Genomic DNA, 19,555 nt, shown 5'->3' on the forward strand with positions numbered 1-19,555 from the left:
ACCCCAAATTGAAGAGGTGGAATTTAGGAGCGAGATCTATGATTTTTTTCCCTTTTCCTCTTTTTGTGAATGTGTACGTGTATGCTTCTGTGTGAGATCTTGTCTGTATACTCTAGCTTCCACCATTTGTCCTAGGGCTCTATCCGTCCATGACTTTTTTTTAAAAATTCTTTTTCTTAATAATTAAGTTTAATTGTAATAACTTTATTATACTTTACCTTCGTTCTTTCTTTCCTTCCTTCCTTCCTTCCCTCCTTTAGACAACGAATCACCCCAAATTGAGGAGGTGGTCTCAGGGAGCAGGATTTATGATTTTTGCCCCTTTACCTCTTTTTGTGAAGGTGTATGTGTATGCTTCTGTGTAAGATTTTCTCTGTATAGCTTTGCTTCCAACATTTGTCCTAAGGTTCTATCCGTCCCTTTTTTTTTTTTTCTAAATATTTTTTAATTGAATAACTATATTATACTTTATTTTATTTTTACTGTATCATCTTTCTTTCTGTCTTTTTTCCTTCTTTCCCTCCTTCCTTCCTTCCTCCCTCCCTCCCTCCCTCCCTCCTTTCTTTCCTTCTTTGCTTCTTTCTTCCTTCCTTCCTTTCCTCCTTTCCTTCTTTCTTTACTCATACTTCTACTAATTCTCCCTACTTTTTCTCCCTTTTATTCTGAGCTGTGTGGATGAAAGGCTCTTGGTGCTCCAGCCAGGAGTCAGGGCTCTGCCTCTGAGATAGGAGAGCCAACTTCAGGACACTGGTCAACAAGAGACCTCCCAGCTCCACATAATATTAAACGGTGGAAATATCCCAGAGACCTCCATCTTAACACCAGCACCCAGCTTCACTCAACGACCAGCAAGCCACAGTGCTGGACAACCTATGCCAAACAACTAGCAAAACAGGAACACAACCCCACCCATTAGCAGAGAGGCTGCCTAAAATCATAATAAGGCCACAGACACCCCAAAACACACCACCAGACGTGAACCTGCCCACTAGAGAGACAAGATCCAGCCTCATCCAGCACAACACAGGCACTAGTCCCCTCCACCAGGAAGCCTACACAACCCACTGAAACAACCTTAGCCACTGGAGACAGACATCAAAAACAACGGGAACTACGAAAGTGCAGCCTGCAAAAAGGAGACCCCAAACACAGTAAGATAAGCAAAATGAGAAGACAGAAAAACACACAGCAGATGAAGGAGCAAGATAAAAACCCACCAGACCTAACAAATGAAGAGGAAATAGGCAATCTACCTGAAAAAGAATTCAGAATAATGATAGTAAGGATGATCCGAAATCTTGGAAGTAGAATGGACAAAATGCAAGAAACAGTTAACAAGGACCTACAAGAACTAAAGATGAAACAAGCAACGATGAACAATGCAATAAATGAAATTAAAATCACTCTAGATAGGATCGATAGCAGAATAACTGAGGCAGAAGAACGGATAAGTGACCTGGAAGATAAAGTAGTGGAAATAACTACTGCAGAGCAGAATAAAGAAAAAAGAATGAAAAGAACTGAGGACAGTCTCAGAGACCTCTGGGACAACATGAAACGCACCAACATTCGAATTATAGGGGTTCCAGAAGAAGAAGAAAGAAAGAAAGGGACTGAGAAAATATTTGAAGAGATTATAGTTGAAAACTTCCCTAATATGGGAAAGGAAATAGTTAATCAAGTCCAGGAAGCACAGAGGGTCCCATACAGGATAAATACAAGGAGAAACACGCCAAGACACATATTAATCAAACTGTCAAAAATTAAATACAAAGAAAGCATATTAAAAGCAGCAAGGGAAAAACAACAAATAACACACAAGGGAATCCCCATAAGGTTAACAGCTCATCTTTCAGCAGAAACCCTACAAGCCAGAAGGGAGTGGCAGGACATACTGAAAGTGATGAAGGAGAATAGCCTGCAACCAAGGCTACTCTACCCAGCAAGGATCTCATTCACATTTGATGGAGAAATTAAAACCTTTACAGACAAGCAAAAGCTGAGAGAGTTCAGCACCACCAAACCAGCTTTACAACAAATGCTAAAGGAACTTCTCTAGACACGAAACACAAGAGAAGGAAATGACCTATAGTAGCGAACCCAAAACAATATATAAAATGGAAATAGGAACATACATATCGATAATTACCTTAAATGTAAATGGACTAAATGCTCCCACCAAAAGACACAGATTGGCTGAATGGACACAAAAACAAGACCCTTATATATGCTGTCTACAAGAGACCCACTTCAGAACTAGAGACACATACAGACTGAAAGTAAGGGGATGGAAAAAGATATTCCATGCAAATGGAAACCAAAAGAAAGCTGGAGTAGCAATTCTCATATCAGACAAAATGGACTTTAAAATAAGGACTATTAAAAGGGACAAAGAAGGACACTACATAATGATCAAGGGATCGATCCAAGAAGAAGATATAACAATTGTAAATATTTATGCACCCAACATAGAAGCACCTCAATACATAGGGCCAATAGTAACAACCATAAAAGGGGAGATCAACAGTAACACATTCATAGTAGGGGACTTTAACACCCCACTTTCACCCATGGACAGATCATCCAAAATGAAAATAAATAAGGAAACACAAGCTTTAAATGATACATTAAACAAGATGGACTTAATTGATATTTATAGGACACTCCATCCAAAAACAACAGAATACACATTTTTCTCAAGTGCTCATGGAACATTCTCCAGGATAGATCATATCTTGGGTCACAAATCAAGCCTTGGTAAATTTAAGAAAACTGAAATTGTTTCAAGTATCTTTTCCGACCACAACGCCATGAGACTAGATATCAATTACAGGAAAAGATCTGTAAAAAATACAAACACATGGAGGCTAAACAATACACTACTTAATAATGAAGTGATCACTGAAGAAATCAAAGAGGAAATAAAAAAATACCTAGAAACAAATGACAATGGAGACACAACGACCCAAAACCTATGGGATGCAGCAAAAGCAGTTCTAAGGGGGAAGTTTATAGCAATACAAGCCCACCTTAAGAAGCAGGAAACATCTCGAATAAACAACCTAACCTTGCACCTCAAGCAATTAGAGAAAGAAGAACAAAAAAACCCCAAAGCTAGCAGAAGGAAAGAAATCATAAAAATCAGATCAGAAATAAATGAAAAAGAAATGAAGGAAACAATAGCAAAGATCAATAAAACTAAAAGCTGGTTCTTTGAGAAGATAAACAAAATAGATAAACCACTAGCCAGACTCATCAAGAAAAAAAGGGAGAAGACTCAAATCAATAGAATTAGAAATGAAAAAGGAGAAGTAACAACTGACACTGCAGAAATAAAAAAAATCATGAGAGATTACTACAAGCAACTCTATGCCAATAAAATGGACAATCTGGAAGAAATGGACAAATTCTTAGAAATGCACAACCTGCCAAGACTGAATCAGGAAGAAATAGAAAATATGAACAGACCAATCACAAGCACTGAAATTGAAACTGTGATTAAAAACCTTCCAACAAACAAAAGCCCAGGACCAGATGGCTTCACAGGTGAATTCTATCAAACGTTTAGAGAAGAGCTAACACCTATCCTTCTCAAACTCTTCCAAAATATAGCAGAGGGAGGAACACTCCCAAATTCCTTCTACGAAGCCACCATCACCTTGATACCAAAACCAGACAAGGATGTCACAAAGAAAGAAAACTACAGGCCAATATCACTGATGAACATAGATGCAAAAATCCTCAACAAAATACTAGCAAACAGAATCCAACAGCACATTAAAAGGATCATACACCATGATCAAGTGGGGTTTATTCCAGGAATGCAAGGATTCTTCAATATACACAAATCTATCAATGTGATAAACCATATTAACAAATTGAAGGAGAAAAACCATATGATCATCTCAATAGATGCAGAGAAAGCTTTCGACAAAATTCAACACCCATTTATGATAAAAACCCTCCAGAAAGTAGGCATAGAGGGAACTTTCCTAAACATAATAAAAGCCATATATGACAAGCCCACAGCAAACATCATCCTCAATGGTGAAAAACTGAAAGCATTTCCACTAAGATCAGGAACAAGACAAGGTTGCCCACTCTCACCACTCTTATTCAACATAGTTTTGGAAGTTTTAGCCACAGCAATCAGTGAAGAAAAGGAAATAAAAGGAATCCAAATCGGAAAAGAAGAAGTAAAGCTGTCACTGTTTGCAGATGACATGATACTATACATAGAGAATCCTAAAGATGCTACCAGAAAACTACTAGAGCTAATCAATGAATTTGGTAAAGTAGCAGGATACAAAATTAATGCACAGAAATCTCTGGCATTCCTATATACTAATGATGAAAAATCTGAAAGTGAAATCAAGAAAACACTCCCATTTACCATTGCAACAAAAAGAATAAAATATCTAGGAATAAACCTACCTAAGGATACGAAAGACCTGTATGCAGAAAATTATAAGACACTGATGAAAGAAATTAAAGATGATACAAATAGATGGAGAGATATACCATGTTCTTGGATGGGAAGAATCAACATTGTGAAAATGACTCTACTACCCAAAGCAATCTACAGATTCAATGCAATCCCTATCAAACTACCACTGGCATTTTTCACAGAACTAGAACAAAAAATTTCGCAATTTGTATGGAAACACAAAAGACCCCGAATAGCAAAAGCAATCTTGAGAACGAAAAAAGGAGCTGGAGGAATAAGGCTCCCTGACTTCAGACTATATTACAAAGCAACAGTAATCAAGACAGTATGGTACTGGCACAAAAACAGAAAGATAGATCAGTGGAACAGGATAGAAAGCCCAGAGATAAACCCACGCACATATGGACACCTTATCTTTGATAAAGGAGGCAGGAATGTACAGTGGAGAAAGGACAGCCTCTTCAATAAATGGTGCTGGTAAAACTGGACAGGTACATGTAAAAGTATGAGATTAGATCACTCCCTAACACCATACACAAAAATAAGCTCAAAATGGATTAAAGACCTAAATGTAAGGCCAGAAACTATCAAACTCTTAGAAGAAAACATAGGAAGAACACTCTATGACATAAATCACAGCAAGATCCTTTCTGACCCACCTCCTAGAGTAATGGAAATAAAAACAAAAATAAACAAATGGGACCTAATGAAACTTCAAAGCTTTTGCACAGCAAAGGAAACCATAACCAAGACCAAAAGACAACCCTCAGAATGGGAGAAAACATTTGCAAATGAAGCAACTGACAAAGGATTAATCTCCAAAATTTACAAGCAGCTCATGCAGCTCAATAACAAAAAAACAAACAACCCCATCCAAAAATGGGCAGAAGACCTAAATAGACATTTCTCCAAAGAAGATATACAGACTGCCAACAAACACATGAAAGAATGCTCAACATCATTAATCATTAGAGAAATGCAAATCAAAACTACAATGAGATATCATCTCACACCAGTCAGAATGGCCATCATCAAAAAATCTAGAAACAATAAATGCTGGAGAGGGTGTGGAGAAAAGGGGACACTCTTGCACTGCTGGTGGGAATGTGAATTGGTTCAGCCACTGTGGAGAACAGTATGGAGGTTCCTTAAAAAACTACAAATAGAATTACCATATGACCCAGCAATCCCACTACTTGGCATATACCCTGAGAAAACCAAAATTCAAAAAGAGTCATGTACCAAAATGTTCATTGCAGCTCTATTTACAATAGCCAGGACATGGAAACAACCTAAGCGCCCATCATCGGATGAATGGATAAAGAAGATGTGGCACATATACACAATGGAATATTACTCAGCCTTAAAAAGAAATGAAATTGAGCTATTTGTAATGAGATGGATAGACCTAGAGTCTGTTATACAGAGTGAAGTAAGTCAGAAAGAAAAAGACAAATACCGTATGCTAACACATATATATGGAATTTAAGGGAAAAAAATGTCATGAAGAACCTAGGGGTAAGATAGGAATAAAGACGCAGACCTACTGGAGAACGGACTTAAGGATATGGGGAGGGGGAAGGGTGAGTTTTGACAGGGCGAGAGAGAGTCATGGACATATACACACTAACAAACGGAGTAAGGTAGATAGCTGGGGGGAAGCAGCCGCAAGGCACAGGGATATTAGCTCGGTGCTTTGTGACAGCCTGGAAGGGTGGGATGGGGAGAGTGGGAGGGAGGGAGACGCAAGAGGGAAGACATATGGGAACATATGTATATGTATAGCTGATTCACTTTGTTGTAGGGCAGAAACTAACACACCATTGTAAAGCAATTATACCCCAATAAAGATGTTTAAAAAAAAAAAAAAAAAAAAAAATGGCTGCCAACAGTACTGGCAGGACCATCTTGAAACACAAAAAACTCATTTATTACTAATGTTGGGGCATTAGGATTAACAACTACGTTTCAAGTAACTACTCCTTCAGGATATAAGAGGCCTTTTAATAAAAGCTGCTTAGTGTCCTACTACAAAGCAAACTTTTATTCAATAACAGTGAGAATGATATATATGTATGGCACATGAACACTTTGCATGGATCTTATTTAACATATGAAAAGCACTTCAAACACTTAAAAGCACTTAAAAACAGTGTCTGGCACAGATAAGTGCTGAATCAATGTTAGTGATAATTACTATTAACATGTAACCCTTCCAACAACCTTATAAAGTAGAAATGATCATCATCCCCACTGAGGCTGTTCTACACAAGTGACTGTGGGGAACACACCCTAAAATAAGACACAACAGATCCTAATATCAAACTAGTTACACAGTCAGGAGATGGTGAGTCATCATATAAAAAGCTCAACTACAATGTAAAGTCACCCAATGCTAAATACCAAATATCTAATAGAGATTTTAACTGCTACAGGAGTTAGAAGGAATGCAGGGCAGAATTCTATGGATAAGAATGTCAAACGAATCAGGCTCCCAGACTTCAGACTATACTACAAAGCTACAGTAATCAAGACAGTATGGTACTGGCACAAAACCAGAAATATAGATCAATGGAACAGGATAGAAAGCCCAGAGATAAACCCACACACATGTGGTCACCTTATTTTTGACAAAGGAGGCAAGAATATACAATGGAGAAAAGACAGCCTCTTCAAAAAGTGGTGCTGGGAAAACTGGACAGCTACATTAAAAGAATGAAATTAGAACACTCCCTAACACCATACACAAAAATAAACTCAAAATGGATTAAAGACCTAAATATAAGGCAAGACACTATAAAACTCTTAGAGGAAAACATAGACATAAATCATAGCACGATCCTTTTTGACCCATCTCCTAGAGAAATGAAAATAAAAACAAAAATAAACAAATGGGACCTAATTTAACTTCAAAGCTTTTGCACAGCAAAGGAAACCATAAACAGGACAAAAAGACAACCCTCAGAATGGGAGAAAATATTTGCAAATGAAGCAACTGACAAAGGATTAATCTCCAAAATTTACAAGCAGCTCAGTATCAAAAAAACAAACAACCCAATCCAAAAATGGGCAGAAGACCTAAAAAGACATTTCTCCAAAGAAGATACAGATTGCCAACAAACACATGAAAGGATGCTCAACATCACTAATCATTAGAGAAAAGCAAATCAAAACTACAATGAGGTATCACCTCACAGCGGTCAGAATGGCCATCATCAAAAACTGTACAAACAATAAATGCTGGAGAGGGTGTGGAGAAAAGGGAACCCTCTTGTACTGCTGGTGGGAATGTAAATTGATACAGCCACTGTGGAGAACAGTATGGAGGTTCATTAAAAAACTAAAAATAGAACTACCATATGACCCAGCAATCCCACTACTGGGCATATACCCTGAGAAAACCATAATTCAAAAAGACTCATGTACCACAATGTTCACTGCAGCTCTATTTACAATAGCCAGGACATGGAAGCAACCTAAGTGTCCATCGACAGATGAATGGATAAAGAAAATGTGGCACATATATACAATGGAATATTACTCAGTCATAAAAAGAAACGAAATTGAGTTATTTGTAGTGAGGTGGATGGACCCAGAGTCTGTCACACAGAGTGAAGTAAGTCAGGAAGAGAAAAACAAATACTGTATGCTAACACATATATATGGAATCTTTAAAAAAAACAAGGTTCTGAAGAACCCAAGGGCAGGACAGGAATAAAGATGCAGACGTAGAGAATGGACTTGAGGACATGGGGTGGGGTGAAGGGTAAGCTGGGATGAAGTGAGAGAGTGGCATGGACATATATACACTACCAAATGTAAAATAGCTAGCTAGGGTTTCCCTGGTGGCGCAGTGGTTGAGAGTCCGCCTGCCAATGCAGGGGCCACGGGTTCATGCCCTGGTCTGGGTGGATCCCACATGCCGCGGAGCGGCTGGGCCCGTGAGCCATGGCCGCTGAGCCTGCGCGTCCGGAGCCTGTGCTCTGCAACAGGAGAGGCCACAACTGTGAGAGGCCCGCATACCGCAAAAAAAAAAAAAAAAAAAAAGCTAGCTAGTGGGAAGCAGCCACATGGCACAGGGAGATCAGCTCAGTGCTTTGTGACCACCTAAAGGGGTGGTATGGGGAGGGTGGGAGGGAGATGCAAGAGGGAGGAGATATGGGGATATATGTATATGCATAGCTGATTCACTTTGTTATAAAGCAGAAACTAATACACCATTGTAAAGCAATTATACTCCAATAAAGATGTTAAATAAATAAATAAAGTGAAGGAGAACAACAACAAAAAAAGAATGCCAAATGAAGTAAGGCTCTGAAAGAGAATTGAGGCATGAGCTGGGGTAGTACTTTGAATATGAGCTTCACCTTCATTGGCGGATACTTATGATAAGGAGCTGCCCCTGTGGCCAGTTCAATTGCCGTGATCCCAAAACTCCAGATGTCAGCTTTAAAATCATAACCCCGGACCTGTACAGAACAGAGAGATGTACAAGATTATTTTTACCACCCTAAAAGCACTTTTAAAAGGTAGCTTCTAATATGTATCAAGAACCATAAATTTTAAGCCAATAAAATATAATCTAAAGTTGGCAAAAGCCAAATATACTTGGTAAGAGGAAAAAAGAAAAGGAAAGAAAGAAAACTGAATGAATGTTCACCAACAATGGGGAAATAGTTAAGTATGGTATATTCATTTAAAAAAGTATTATACACTCAACTAAAAGCAAAATTAATGAATTCTATATGAAAATATGGAAAACCACTTTATGATGTTATATGATAAAGCACTTATGAAGAAAAACGATTACAAAAGTTTTCATAAGTTCTGGTCCTATTACAAACAGATATATAGCCTATTAAAGAAAAAAACTAGAAAGAACTGGAACAAAAAAAAAATGTTAGGCAGTCTTAGGCATAGTTTTCCCAATTTCCTATGTTATGGTATTGTTTTTTTCTTTTTTTAAATTAATTTTTATTGGTGTATAGTTGCTTCACAATGCCGTGCTAGTTTCTACTGTACAGCAAAGTGAATCAGCCACACGTATACATATATCCTCTTTTTTTTGGATTTCCTTCCCACTTAGGTCACCAGAGAGCACTGAGTAGAGTTCCTTGTGCTACACAGTAGGTTCTTAGTTATCTATTTTATACACAGTATCAATAGTGTATATATATCAATCCCAATCTTCCAGTTCATCCCACCCCCTCTTCCCCCTTGGCGTCCACATGCCTGTTCTCCACATCTGTGTCTCTATCTCTGCTTTGCAAATAAGATCATCTACACCATTTTTCTAGATTCCACATATATGCGTTAATGTTTTTCTTTTTCTGACTCACCCCACTCTGTATGACAGTCTCCAGGTCCATCCACATCTCTACAAATGACCCAATTTTGTTCCTTTTTATGGCTGCGTAACACTCCATTACATATATGTCCCACACCCTCCCCATTAATTCCTCTGTGTTGTGGTATTGTTTTATCACCTTAATTTTTAGAATGAAAAAAGTTACCAAGGGTGAGAATATTTTTAAAGTTGTTGGTGTGAATATGTTGCCAAATTTCTCTCCGTTATACTGTCACCAGCATATTATATAATTAAATATTTTAATTTTCTATCCTAAGCAATATAGGAGGAGAAACAGGTTTGGGGAGTGTGTGGTTTGAGACCTAAAATTAAAGCTCCATATTACGTGCTGCTTCAACATTGGGTAAACAGGAGGACCTCTACTGACCTAAGCGAAAGTTCCCTTCCCCGGTCTCCTCCCAAGGAGAAGGCCCCCTAGGCCCAACAACCCTGCATATCAAATGGATCAGGTACAGTTCCTGTTTATTCCTGAGTAGCAGGTTTCCCTGCCAGCCGTCAGAATTGTTCAAACAAGCCAATCACACCTTCACAAGGAAACCAAAGGGCATATCACTCTCTTGATACTACAAAGCCTGTCTCCTTCAGCAACTGTTTGTTCTTTTCCTTCCTAAGTGCAACCCCGTGGGGCATGCAGTGTCCTCTGCCTCCAGATATGTGTACATACAAATAATAAACTGCTGTCAATCTCATTAGGCCCAGTGTCAGGTGCTGTGCGTTCAGCCATCCCCATAACCCTAGCATGGGAAGCCTTCCCTCACCAACAGGGTCACTATAGGCCTGTACTGTATTGTACTTTATTGTAACAGAATAAAAAGTAGATTCAGTTCTACATACTGAGTTTGACATAAGACATTTATGTAAAACATCTATAGGGAATTGGAAATATCTATCCAGAGGCTTAAAAAACAAGACTCGACTGGATATAATTTAGAAATAATTAACAGGTGGGAAGTGGAGATGAAAATAGTATGTGTCGTCAGAGAATAGAAGAGTCAGAAACAAGATGCTGGGGAGCAGTGTCATTTAGCAGTAGAAGGAAAGCCAGAAGAGAAGCCAGAGAAATGGCCCGACAAGTAGATGAAGAATGAGGAAGCTAAGGATGTGAGTAAAGGGGGAAAAGGTCAACAGTTTCAAATGCCACAAAGAGCAAAACAAGGAGCAAAAAAATGAGCACTGGATTGGAGAAATAGCAGTTTCCATTAGGTGATGGGATGAGCGACATCAGACTACAGTTTGTTTGACAACTGGGAAAGAGGGACTTGGAGAAAACTAGTCCTTCAAGAGCCATAGCAATGAAACTACATGTAAAAAAAGTCAGGTCATTTAATTTGTACTAAGGATATTAGCATTAAATCAATCTTGTATATTATTCCTTAGGTTGCCTTCTGTATAAATCTTGAGATTCATATGTCCTTTGTTAAGATTCTAGAGTTTTTTTTTTTTTTTTTTAAAGCATGGACCAGTCTTAAGGAACAGAGACGTACTTCCCAAAGCTAACCTAGTAGAACAAACAAAAGCAAACACTACTCAATTTTTTCAATTTTGTAACAAAACCCCAAATCATTTTAAAAAGACAAAAGACACAGTACCTGTTCCATAACTTCAGGTGCCATCCAGCAAGGGGTTCCAACAAAGGTTTTTCTAACTTTATTTCGGGTAATGTCACCACCAGTTGCTAAAAAAGCACTAACTCCAAAGTCTAAAATAGAATACAACAGCAAGGCATTAAAAGTATAGTAACTAACATAAATAGATAGGAAAGTAATATAGTTATGGTCCTATATACACAGCATGACCTTTTCTCTTCTTTCTGCTAAACTTCTTGACTAAATTAAGACATAGCTTAACAGATTCCTCACTCCATTCCTCTCCACCTCCACAATCATCATCTCCTCAGATTTTCCTCCTTGCTCCGATCCATTCTTTTCATCTTCCCAAATGAAATACTATATCCATTAAACACTAACTCCAGTTGCCTCTTCTCCCCAGCCCCTGGCAACCACCATTCTACTTTCTGTCTCTATGATTTTGACTGCTCTTAAGTATTTCATGTAAGTGGAATCATACAGTATATCTTTTTATAACTGACTTATTTCACTTAGCGTAAGATCTTCAAGGTTCATCCATGTTGTAGCATATGTCAGAATTTCCTTCCTTTAGAGGTTGAATAATATTGCATTGTATGTATATACTACATTTTGTGTATTCATTCATCCACTGATGGACACTTAAGTTGCTTCCAAGTTTTAGCCATTGTAAATAACGCTGCTATGAAAATAGGTACACAAATACCTGTTTCAGTCCCTGATTTCAGTTCTTTGGCATATAATTCCATTCAGAAGTGGAATTGCTGGATCATACGGTATTTTTATTTTTAATTGATTTAAGGAATTGCCATACTCTTTCCCACAACAGCTGTACCATTTTATGTTCCTACCAATAGTGAACAAGGACTCAGATTTCTCCACATCCTTGTTATTTTCTATTTTTTGATAACAGCCATCCTAATGGGTATCTCCTTTTAGTTTTGACTTGTATTCTTCCCTGATGATTAGTGATACTGAGCATCTTTTCATGTGCTTTCTGGACATTGGAATATCTTCTTTGGAGAAATGTCTATTAAATTTTAAAATTGATTTTTTGTTGTTAAGTTTTAGGAGTTCTCTATATATTCTGGATATTATAAATCTCTTACCAGATACATGACTTGCAAATCTTTTCTCCCATTTTGTGGGTTGCCTTCTAACCCTGTGGAGAGTGTCTTTTAATGCACAAAATTTTTAAATTTTCATGAAATCCAACTTGTTTATTTTTATTCTTTTGTTGCCTGTGCCTTTGGTGTCATATCTAAGAAATCACTGCTAAATTCAACATCGTGAAACTTTTGCCCTATGTTTTCTTCTAAGTGTTTTATTGTTTTAGGTCATATATTTAGGTCCATTTTGAGTTAATTTTTGAATATAATGTTAGCTAAGGGTCCAACTTCATTCTTTTGCATTGGGATATTCAGTTTTCCCAGCACCATTTGTTGAAAAGACTGTCTTTTCCCCATTGAATAGCCTTGACACCCTTGTCAAAAATCATTTGACCATATGTACGAGGGTTTATTTCTGAGCTTTCTATTCTATTCCACTGGTCTCTATACCTATCTTTATGTCAATAACATACTGTTTATATTACTGTTGTTTTGTAGTAAGCTTTGAAAACAGGAAGTATGAGTCTGCCTGCTTTGTTCATTTTTTTTTTCAAGACTGTTTTGGCTATTTGAGGTTCCCTGAGATTCCATATGAATTTTAGGATTTTTTTTTTCTATTGCTGCAAAAAAAAAAATGTCATTGGGGCTTTGATAGGGATTGCACTGAATCTATAAATTACTTTGGGGAGTATTGACTTTTTAACAATAGTAAGTTTTCCAATCCATGAACAGGGGGATGTGGTTCCATTCATTTACATCCTCTTTAATTTCTTTCAGCAATGTTTTATAGTTTTCATTGTACAAGTATTCTACTTCCTTGATTAAGTTAACTGCTAAGTATTTTATTCTTTTTGATGCTACTTGTAAATGGGATTGTTTTGTAATTTCTTTTTCAAATTGTTCACTGTTAGTGTAGAAAATGCAACTGATTTTTGTTAAAGATTACCATTTTATTTTTATTTATCTTTATTTATTTATTTTGGCTGCGCCAGGTCTTAGTTGCAGCATGTGGGATATTCACTGCGGCATGCAGGATCTTTAATTGTGGCATGATGGCTTCTAAGTTGCAGTATGCAGACTCAGCTGCGGCATGTGGACTTCTTAGTTGCAGAATGAGAACTCTTAGTTGCAGCATGTGTGCAGGATCCAGTTCCCTGACCAGGGATTGAACCCAGGCCCCTGGCATTAGGAACGTGCAGTCTCACCCACTGGACCACCAGGGAAGTCTGTGACTGATTTATGTCTGTTGACTTTGCATCCTACTTTACAAAATTCATTTATTAGTTCAAATAGGTTTTTTTAAAAAATATTTATTTATTTATTTTATCTTTTGGCTGCGTTGGGTCTTAGTTGCGGCACGTGGGATCTTTCGTTGCAGCATGTGGGATCTTTGTTGTGGCGTGCGGGCTCAGTAGTTGTGGCACGTGGGCTCTGTAGTTGTGGCGTGCAGGCTCCAGAGCACGTGGGCTCTGTAGTTGTGGCGTGGGCTTAGTGGCCCCATGGCATGTGGGATTTTAGTTCCCTGACTAGGGATCGAGTCTGTGTCCCCTGCACTGGAAAGAAGATTCTTAACCACTAGACCACCAGGGAAGTCTCTCAAGTAGTTTTTTATGTAATGTTTAGGGTTTTCTACATATAAGATCATAAAATCTGCAAACAGACGTAAGTTTACCTCTTTCTTTCTAGTTTGAATGTCTTTTATTTTTTTTCTTGCCTAACTGTTCAATCTAGAACTTCCAGTACTGTGTTGAATAGAAGTGGCAAAAGCAGACATCCTTCCTGTGTTCCTGAACTCAGAGTAAAACCTTTCATCACTGAGTATGATGTTCATTGTAGGTTATTCATATGTGGCTTTTAGTATGTTGAGGAAGTTTCCTTCTGTTCCTACTTTGTTGCATGTTTCTATCATGAAAGGGTGTTAAATTTTCTCAAATGCTTGTTCTTCACTGAGGTGATCAGGTGGGTTTTCTTTTTCTTTCTGTTAACGTCATGTATAACAATAATTTTCATATGTTGAATCATCCTTGCATTCCAAAGAAATCCTACTTGGCCATGGTATATGATCCATTTAATATGCTACTGAATTTGATTTGCTAGTTATTTTGCTGAAAATATCTACATCAAGTTCATAATGGATACTAGTCTGTAGTAGTCTTTTCTTGTTAGTGTCTTTGTCTGACTTTTGGTCTTGTTGAGGCATGTGAGCTCAGTAGTTGTGGCATGCTGGCTCAGTTGCCCTGCGGCATGTGGGATCTTAGTCCCCTGACCAGGGATCAGACCCGCATTCCCTGAATTGTAAGGTGGATTCTTTAGCACTGAACCACCAGGGAAGCCCCTAGTTCTTCTTTAAATGTTTGATAGAATTCACCAGTGAAACCATCGAGTCCAGGGCTTTTCTCTGTCAGAAAATTTTTGATTACTGATTCAATCTCTGTGCTAGTTATAGGTCATTTCAGATTTTCTACTTCTTCATGATTTCACCTTGTTAGGTTTTGTGTTTCAAGGAATTTGTCCATCTAGGTTATCCAATTTGTTGGAGTACAATTGTTCATAGTACCATCTTATAATCCTTTTTATTTGGGTGGAATTGGTAGTTATGTCCCCATTTTTGTTTCTGATTCTTTTATTTTTAAAAAGTATTTATTTATTTATTTTATTTTTGGCTGCATTGGGTTTCAGCTGCAGCACGTGGGATCTTCGTTGGAATCTTCATTGCAGCACATGGGATCCTCTGCCAGGGCACGCGGGCTCCTCACTGTGGCGCGAGGGCTCAGTAGTTGTAGCATGCAGCCTCTCTAGTTGTGACCCGCATGCTCAGTGGATGCAGCACGTGGGTCCAATTGCCCCATGGCATGTGGGATCCCAGTTTCCTGACCAGGGATCAAACCCACGTCCCCTGCACTGGAAGGCAGATTCTTAACCATTGGACCACGAGGGAAGTCCCTGTTTCTGATTTTAGTCATTTGAATCTTCTTTCTTTTTTTCTTAGTCTACTTAAAGGTTTGTCAATTTTGGTGATCTTCTGGCTTCATTGATTCCCTCTATTGCTTTTCTATTCTCTATTTCCTTTTCTCAACTCTAAATTTTATTATTTCCTTCTTCTGCTAGCTTTGGGTTCAGTTTCTTCTTTTTCTAGTTCCTTAAGCTGTAAAGTTAGGTTGTTGATGTGCTATCTTTCTTGTTAAAGAAAGCATCTAAAGCTATAAATCTGCCCCTTAGCAATGCTTTCACTGTGTCCCCTGAGTTCTGGTATGGTTGTGATTTTGTTTTCATTCATTTCTAAGTATTTTCTAGTTTCCCTTGTGATGTCTTCCTTCATCCACTGGTTGTGAAAATGTGTGCTTAGTTTCCATAAATTTGTGAATTTTCCCATCCTCTGTTGTTGGTTTCTAGCTTTACCCCATTGTGGTCAGATGATATCACTTAATCTGTGGCCTAACATATGGTCTATCCTGGAAAATGTCCCTTGGGCACTTGAGAAGAATGTGTATGCTGTTCCTGTTGGGTAGAGTGTTCCGTATATGTCTGTTAGATCTAGAAGGTCAATGTGTTAAGTCCTCTATTTCCTTATCTTCTGTCTGTTCTACCCATTATTAAGAGTGGAGTACTGAAGTCCCCAACTATTATTATAGAGCTCTCTACTGTTTCCTTCAGTATTGTAAAGGTATCTACAGTACCCTTCACTTCTGTCATTTTTGGCTCCATATATTTTGCTGTTATGTTAATAGGTGCATGGATATTTATAAGTGTTGTATCTACTTGTTGTATTTAACCTTTTATTAATATGTAATGTACTTCCTTAAATCAGACAGAGAAGAGAAATATTGTATGATATCCCTTATATGCGGAATCTAAAAAGAAATGACCCAAATGAACTTACTTACAAAACAGAAACAGACTCACAGACTTAGAGAATGAACTTATGGTTACCGGGGGGAAAGGGAGAGTTAGGGAGTTTGGGATGGACATGTACACACTGCTATATTTAAAATGGATAACCAACAAGGACCTACTGTATAGCACAGGGAACTCTGCTCAATGTTATGTGGCAGCCTGGATGGAAGGGGAACTTAGGGGAGACTGGATACATGTATATGTATGGCTGAGTCACTTTGCTGTGTACCTGAAACTATCACAACATTGTTAACTGGCTATACTCCAATATAAAATAAAAGGTTAAAAAAATATGTAATGTACTTCTTTGTCTCTTGTAACCTTTTTTTTTTTTAATTAGAGTATAGTTGCTTTACACTGCTGTGTCAGTTTCTGCTGTACAGCAAAGTGAATCAGCCATACATATACATATATCCCCTCTTTTTTGTATTTCCTTCCCATTTAGGTCACCATAGAGCACCAAGTAGAGTTCCCTGTGCTATACCGTAGGTTCTCATTAGTTATCTATTTTACACATACTAGTGTATATATGTCAATCACAATCTTCCAATTCACCCCCCCCACATCCTGGTAACCTTTTTTGATTTAAAGTCTATTTTGTCTGATATTAGAGTAGCCACCTCTGCTCTCTTTTAGTTAGTTACTATTTGCATAGGATATATTTTTCCATCCTTTCACTTTCAATCTATTTGTGTCTTTGGATCTAAAGTGACTTGCTTATAGATAGCATATAACTGGATCATGTTTTTATCCATCCTGTCAATCTCTGTCTTTAATTGGACAGTTAATTCATTTACATTTAAAGCAATTATTGATAAGGAGGGACTTACTTCTGTCATTGTGTTATTTTTTTCATATGACATAGCTTTTTGGTCCCTCATTTCCTATATTACTTATTTTGTGCTTAATTTTTTGTTGTAAAATGCTTAATTTTTTTTCTCATTTTCTTTTGTTTATATTCTATAGCTATTCTCTTTATGGTTACCATAGGGATTACATTTACCATGGTAAAGTTGTAACAATCTAATTTGAATTTACATCAGCTTAACTTCAATAACATACAAAAACTCTTCTCCTTTACAGCGCTATTCTCACCTCTTTTGGTTGTCGTTGTCATCATAAAATTACATCTTAATAAACTGTGTGCTCAAAAACATGAACTAATCATTCTTTTAAATGCATTAGTCTCTTAAATTACGTAGAAAAGAAGACTTGGAGTTACAAACCAATACCAAGTAATACCAAGTTTTAGACCAATAACTGTTTTTAGCAATGTATCAGTCTCTTAAATTATGTAGAAAACAAAAAGTGCAGTTACAAACCATTGTTACAATACTACTAGCTTTTATACATCCCCATGTATTTACCTTTACTGAGATCTTTATTTCTTCATACTGCTTGCAGTTACTGGCTAGGGTCCTCCGATTTTACCTTGCAAGACTCGCTTGAGCATTTCTTACAGGGCAGGTCTATTCCCTCAGCTTTTGTTTATCTGGAAATGTCTTAATTTCTCCCTCATTTTTGAAAAACAGTTTTACTGGATATATGATTCTTGGTTGACACTTTTTCTTTCAGCACTTTGAATATACTGTCTCTCTGCCTTCTGGCCTCCGAAGTTTCTGATGAGAAATCTGCTGACAACCTTATTTAGGACCCTTGTATGTGATGAGTCACTTTTCTCTCGCTGTTTTCAAAATTCTTTGTCTTTGCCTTTTATAAGTTTGATTATAATGGGAGTCTCTGAGTCTCTCAGAGTTCACCTTAGTTGGAGATCACTGAGCTTCTCAGATGTTTGTCTTTCATCAAATTTGAGATGTTTCCAGCCATTATTATTTTTTTGTGTGTGGTACACGGGCCTCTCACTGTTGTGGCCTCTCCCGTTGCGGAGCACAGGCTCCAGACGCGCAGGGGCAGCGGCCATGGCTCACGGGCCCAGCTGCTCTGTGGCATGAGGGATCTTCCCGGACCGGGGCACGAACCCATGTCCCCTGCATCGGCAGGTGGACTCTCAACCACTGCACCACCAGGGAAGCCCTCCAGCCATTATTTCTTCAAATATTCTCTCTGCCCCTTTCTTCTCCTTCTAGGCCTCCCACAGTGTGTATGTTGGTCTGCTTAATGGTATCCAAACAGGTCCCTCAGGCTCTATTCACTTTTCTTCAATCATTTTCCTTTCTGTTCCTTAGACTTGATAATTTCCATTTTTCTATCTTCAAGTTCACCAGTTATTTCTTCTGCCAGCTCAAATCTGCATTTAAATCCTTCTAGTGAGTTTTTCATTTCACAATACAAGTTATTGTAGCTCCAGAATTTCTTTTTGGTTTCTTTTGAGGTTTTCTCTCCTTATTGATATTTAGATTTTATTCACACATCATTGTTTTGAGTTTTTCCATATCTTCCTTTAATTCTCTGAACATTTTAAGATAGCTGTTTTAAAGTCTTTGTCTAGTAGATGTGCCATCAGGTCTTTTCCAGTGATAGTTTCTGTTCGTTTATTTATTTCCTTTGAATAGGCCATACTTTCCTGTTTCACTGAGTGCTCTGTGATTTTTTTGTTGCTGTTGAAGACTGGACATTTGAATCTAATAAGGTGGTAATGCTGGAAATCAGATTCTCCCCCTTTCCTGGGGTTTGCTGTTTTTTGTTATTTTTTTTGTTTTTTGGGGGTTGTGGTAGGCTGTATCTGTGCTAAGCATCAGCCTGAAATGTAAAGTTAAGATCTTCTCAGATCTTTTCTGCACCTTTTCCTGGGAATGTACATTCACTTTCCAATTTTCCCTGCAATGTAGTTTTGTTTTTTGTTTTTGTTTTTTTTTTGGACATGCCACGTGGCTTGTGGCATCTTAGTTCCCTGACCAGGGAATCAAACCCAGGCCCTCAGCAGTGAAAGCGCAGAGTCCTAACCACTGGACTGCCAGGAAAGTCTCTATAGTTTTGTTTTGTTTTGTTTTGTTTTCCCCTGTAGTTGTTTTTTGATGTCCTAGTCTTTAAAGTCTGGCTCCAAAAAGGGCAAGAGAAGGGAAGGAAAAAAGGCCATGGCCTGTTAAAGTCCCTTGGAAATCACTTGAAAGGGAGGAGCTGCAACAACAATGGCTGCCTGTCTCTTTGTACCTCTGTGATCAGAAGCAATCAGTAATCAGAGCATATCCTG

At 37.9% G+C, this 19,555-nt stretch overlaps 1 protein-coding gene across 1 annotated transcript in view; it reads right to left on the minus strand.

Annotated features, from left to right (window-relative positions):
- The window catches only part of OXSR1 (oxidative stress responsive kinase 1), a 106,163-nt gene that overhangs the window by 27,763 nt on the left and 58,845 nt on the right, over positions 1–19,555 (minus strand). Inside the window, exons 6-7 of the mRNA XM_065884990.1 lie at positions 11,405–11,514; positions 8,815–8,916 (exon numbers count right to left, since the gene is read on the minus strand). Coding sequence (XP_065741062.1) covers positions 8,815–8,916; positions 11,405–11,514 — 212 coding nt within the window. The remainder of the gene's footprint in view (positions 1–8,814; positions 8,917–11,404; positions 11,515–19,555) is intronic.

Source organism: Phocoena phocoena, chromosome 10 (assembly GCF_963924675.1).
Source record: "Phocoena phocoena chromosome 10, mPhoPho1.1, whole genome shotgun sequence".
NCBI lineage: Eukaryota > Metazoa > Chordata > Mammalia > Artiodactyla > Phocoenidae > Phocoena > Phocoena phocoena.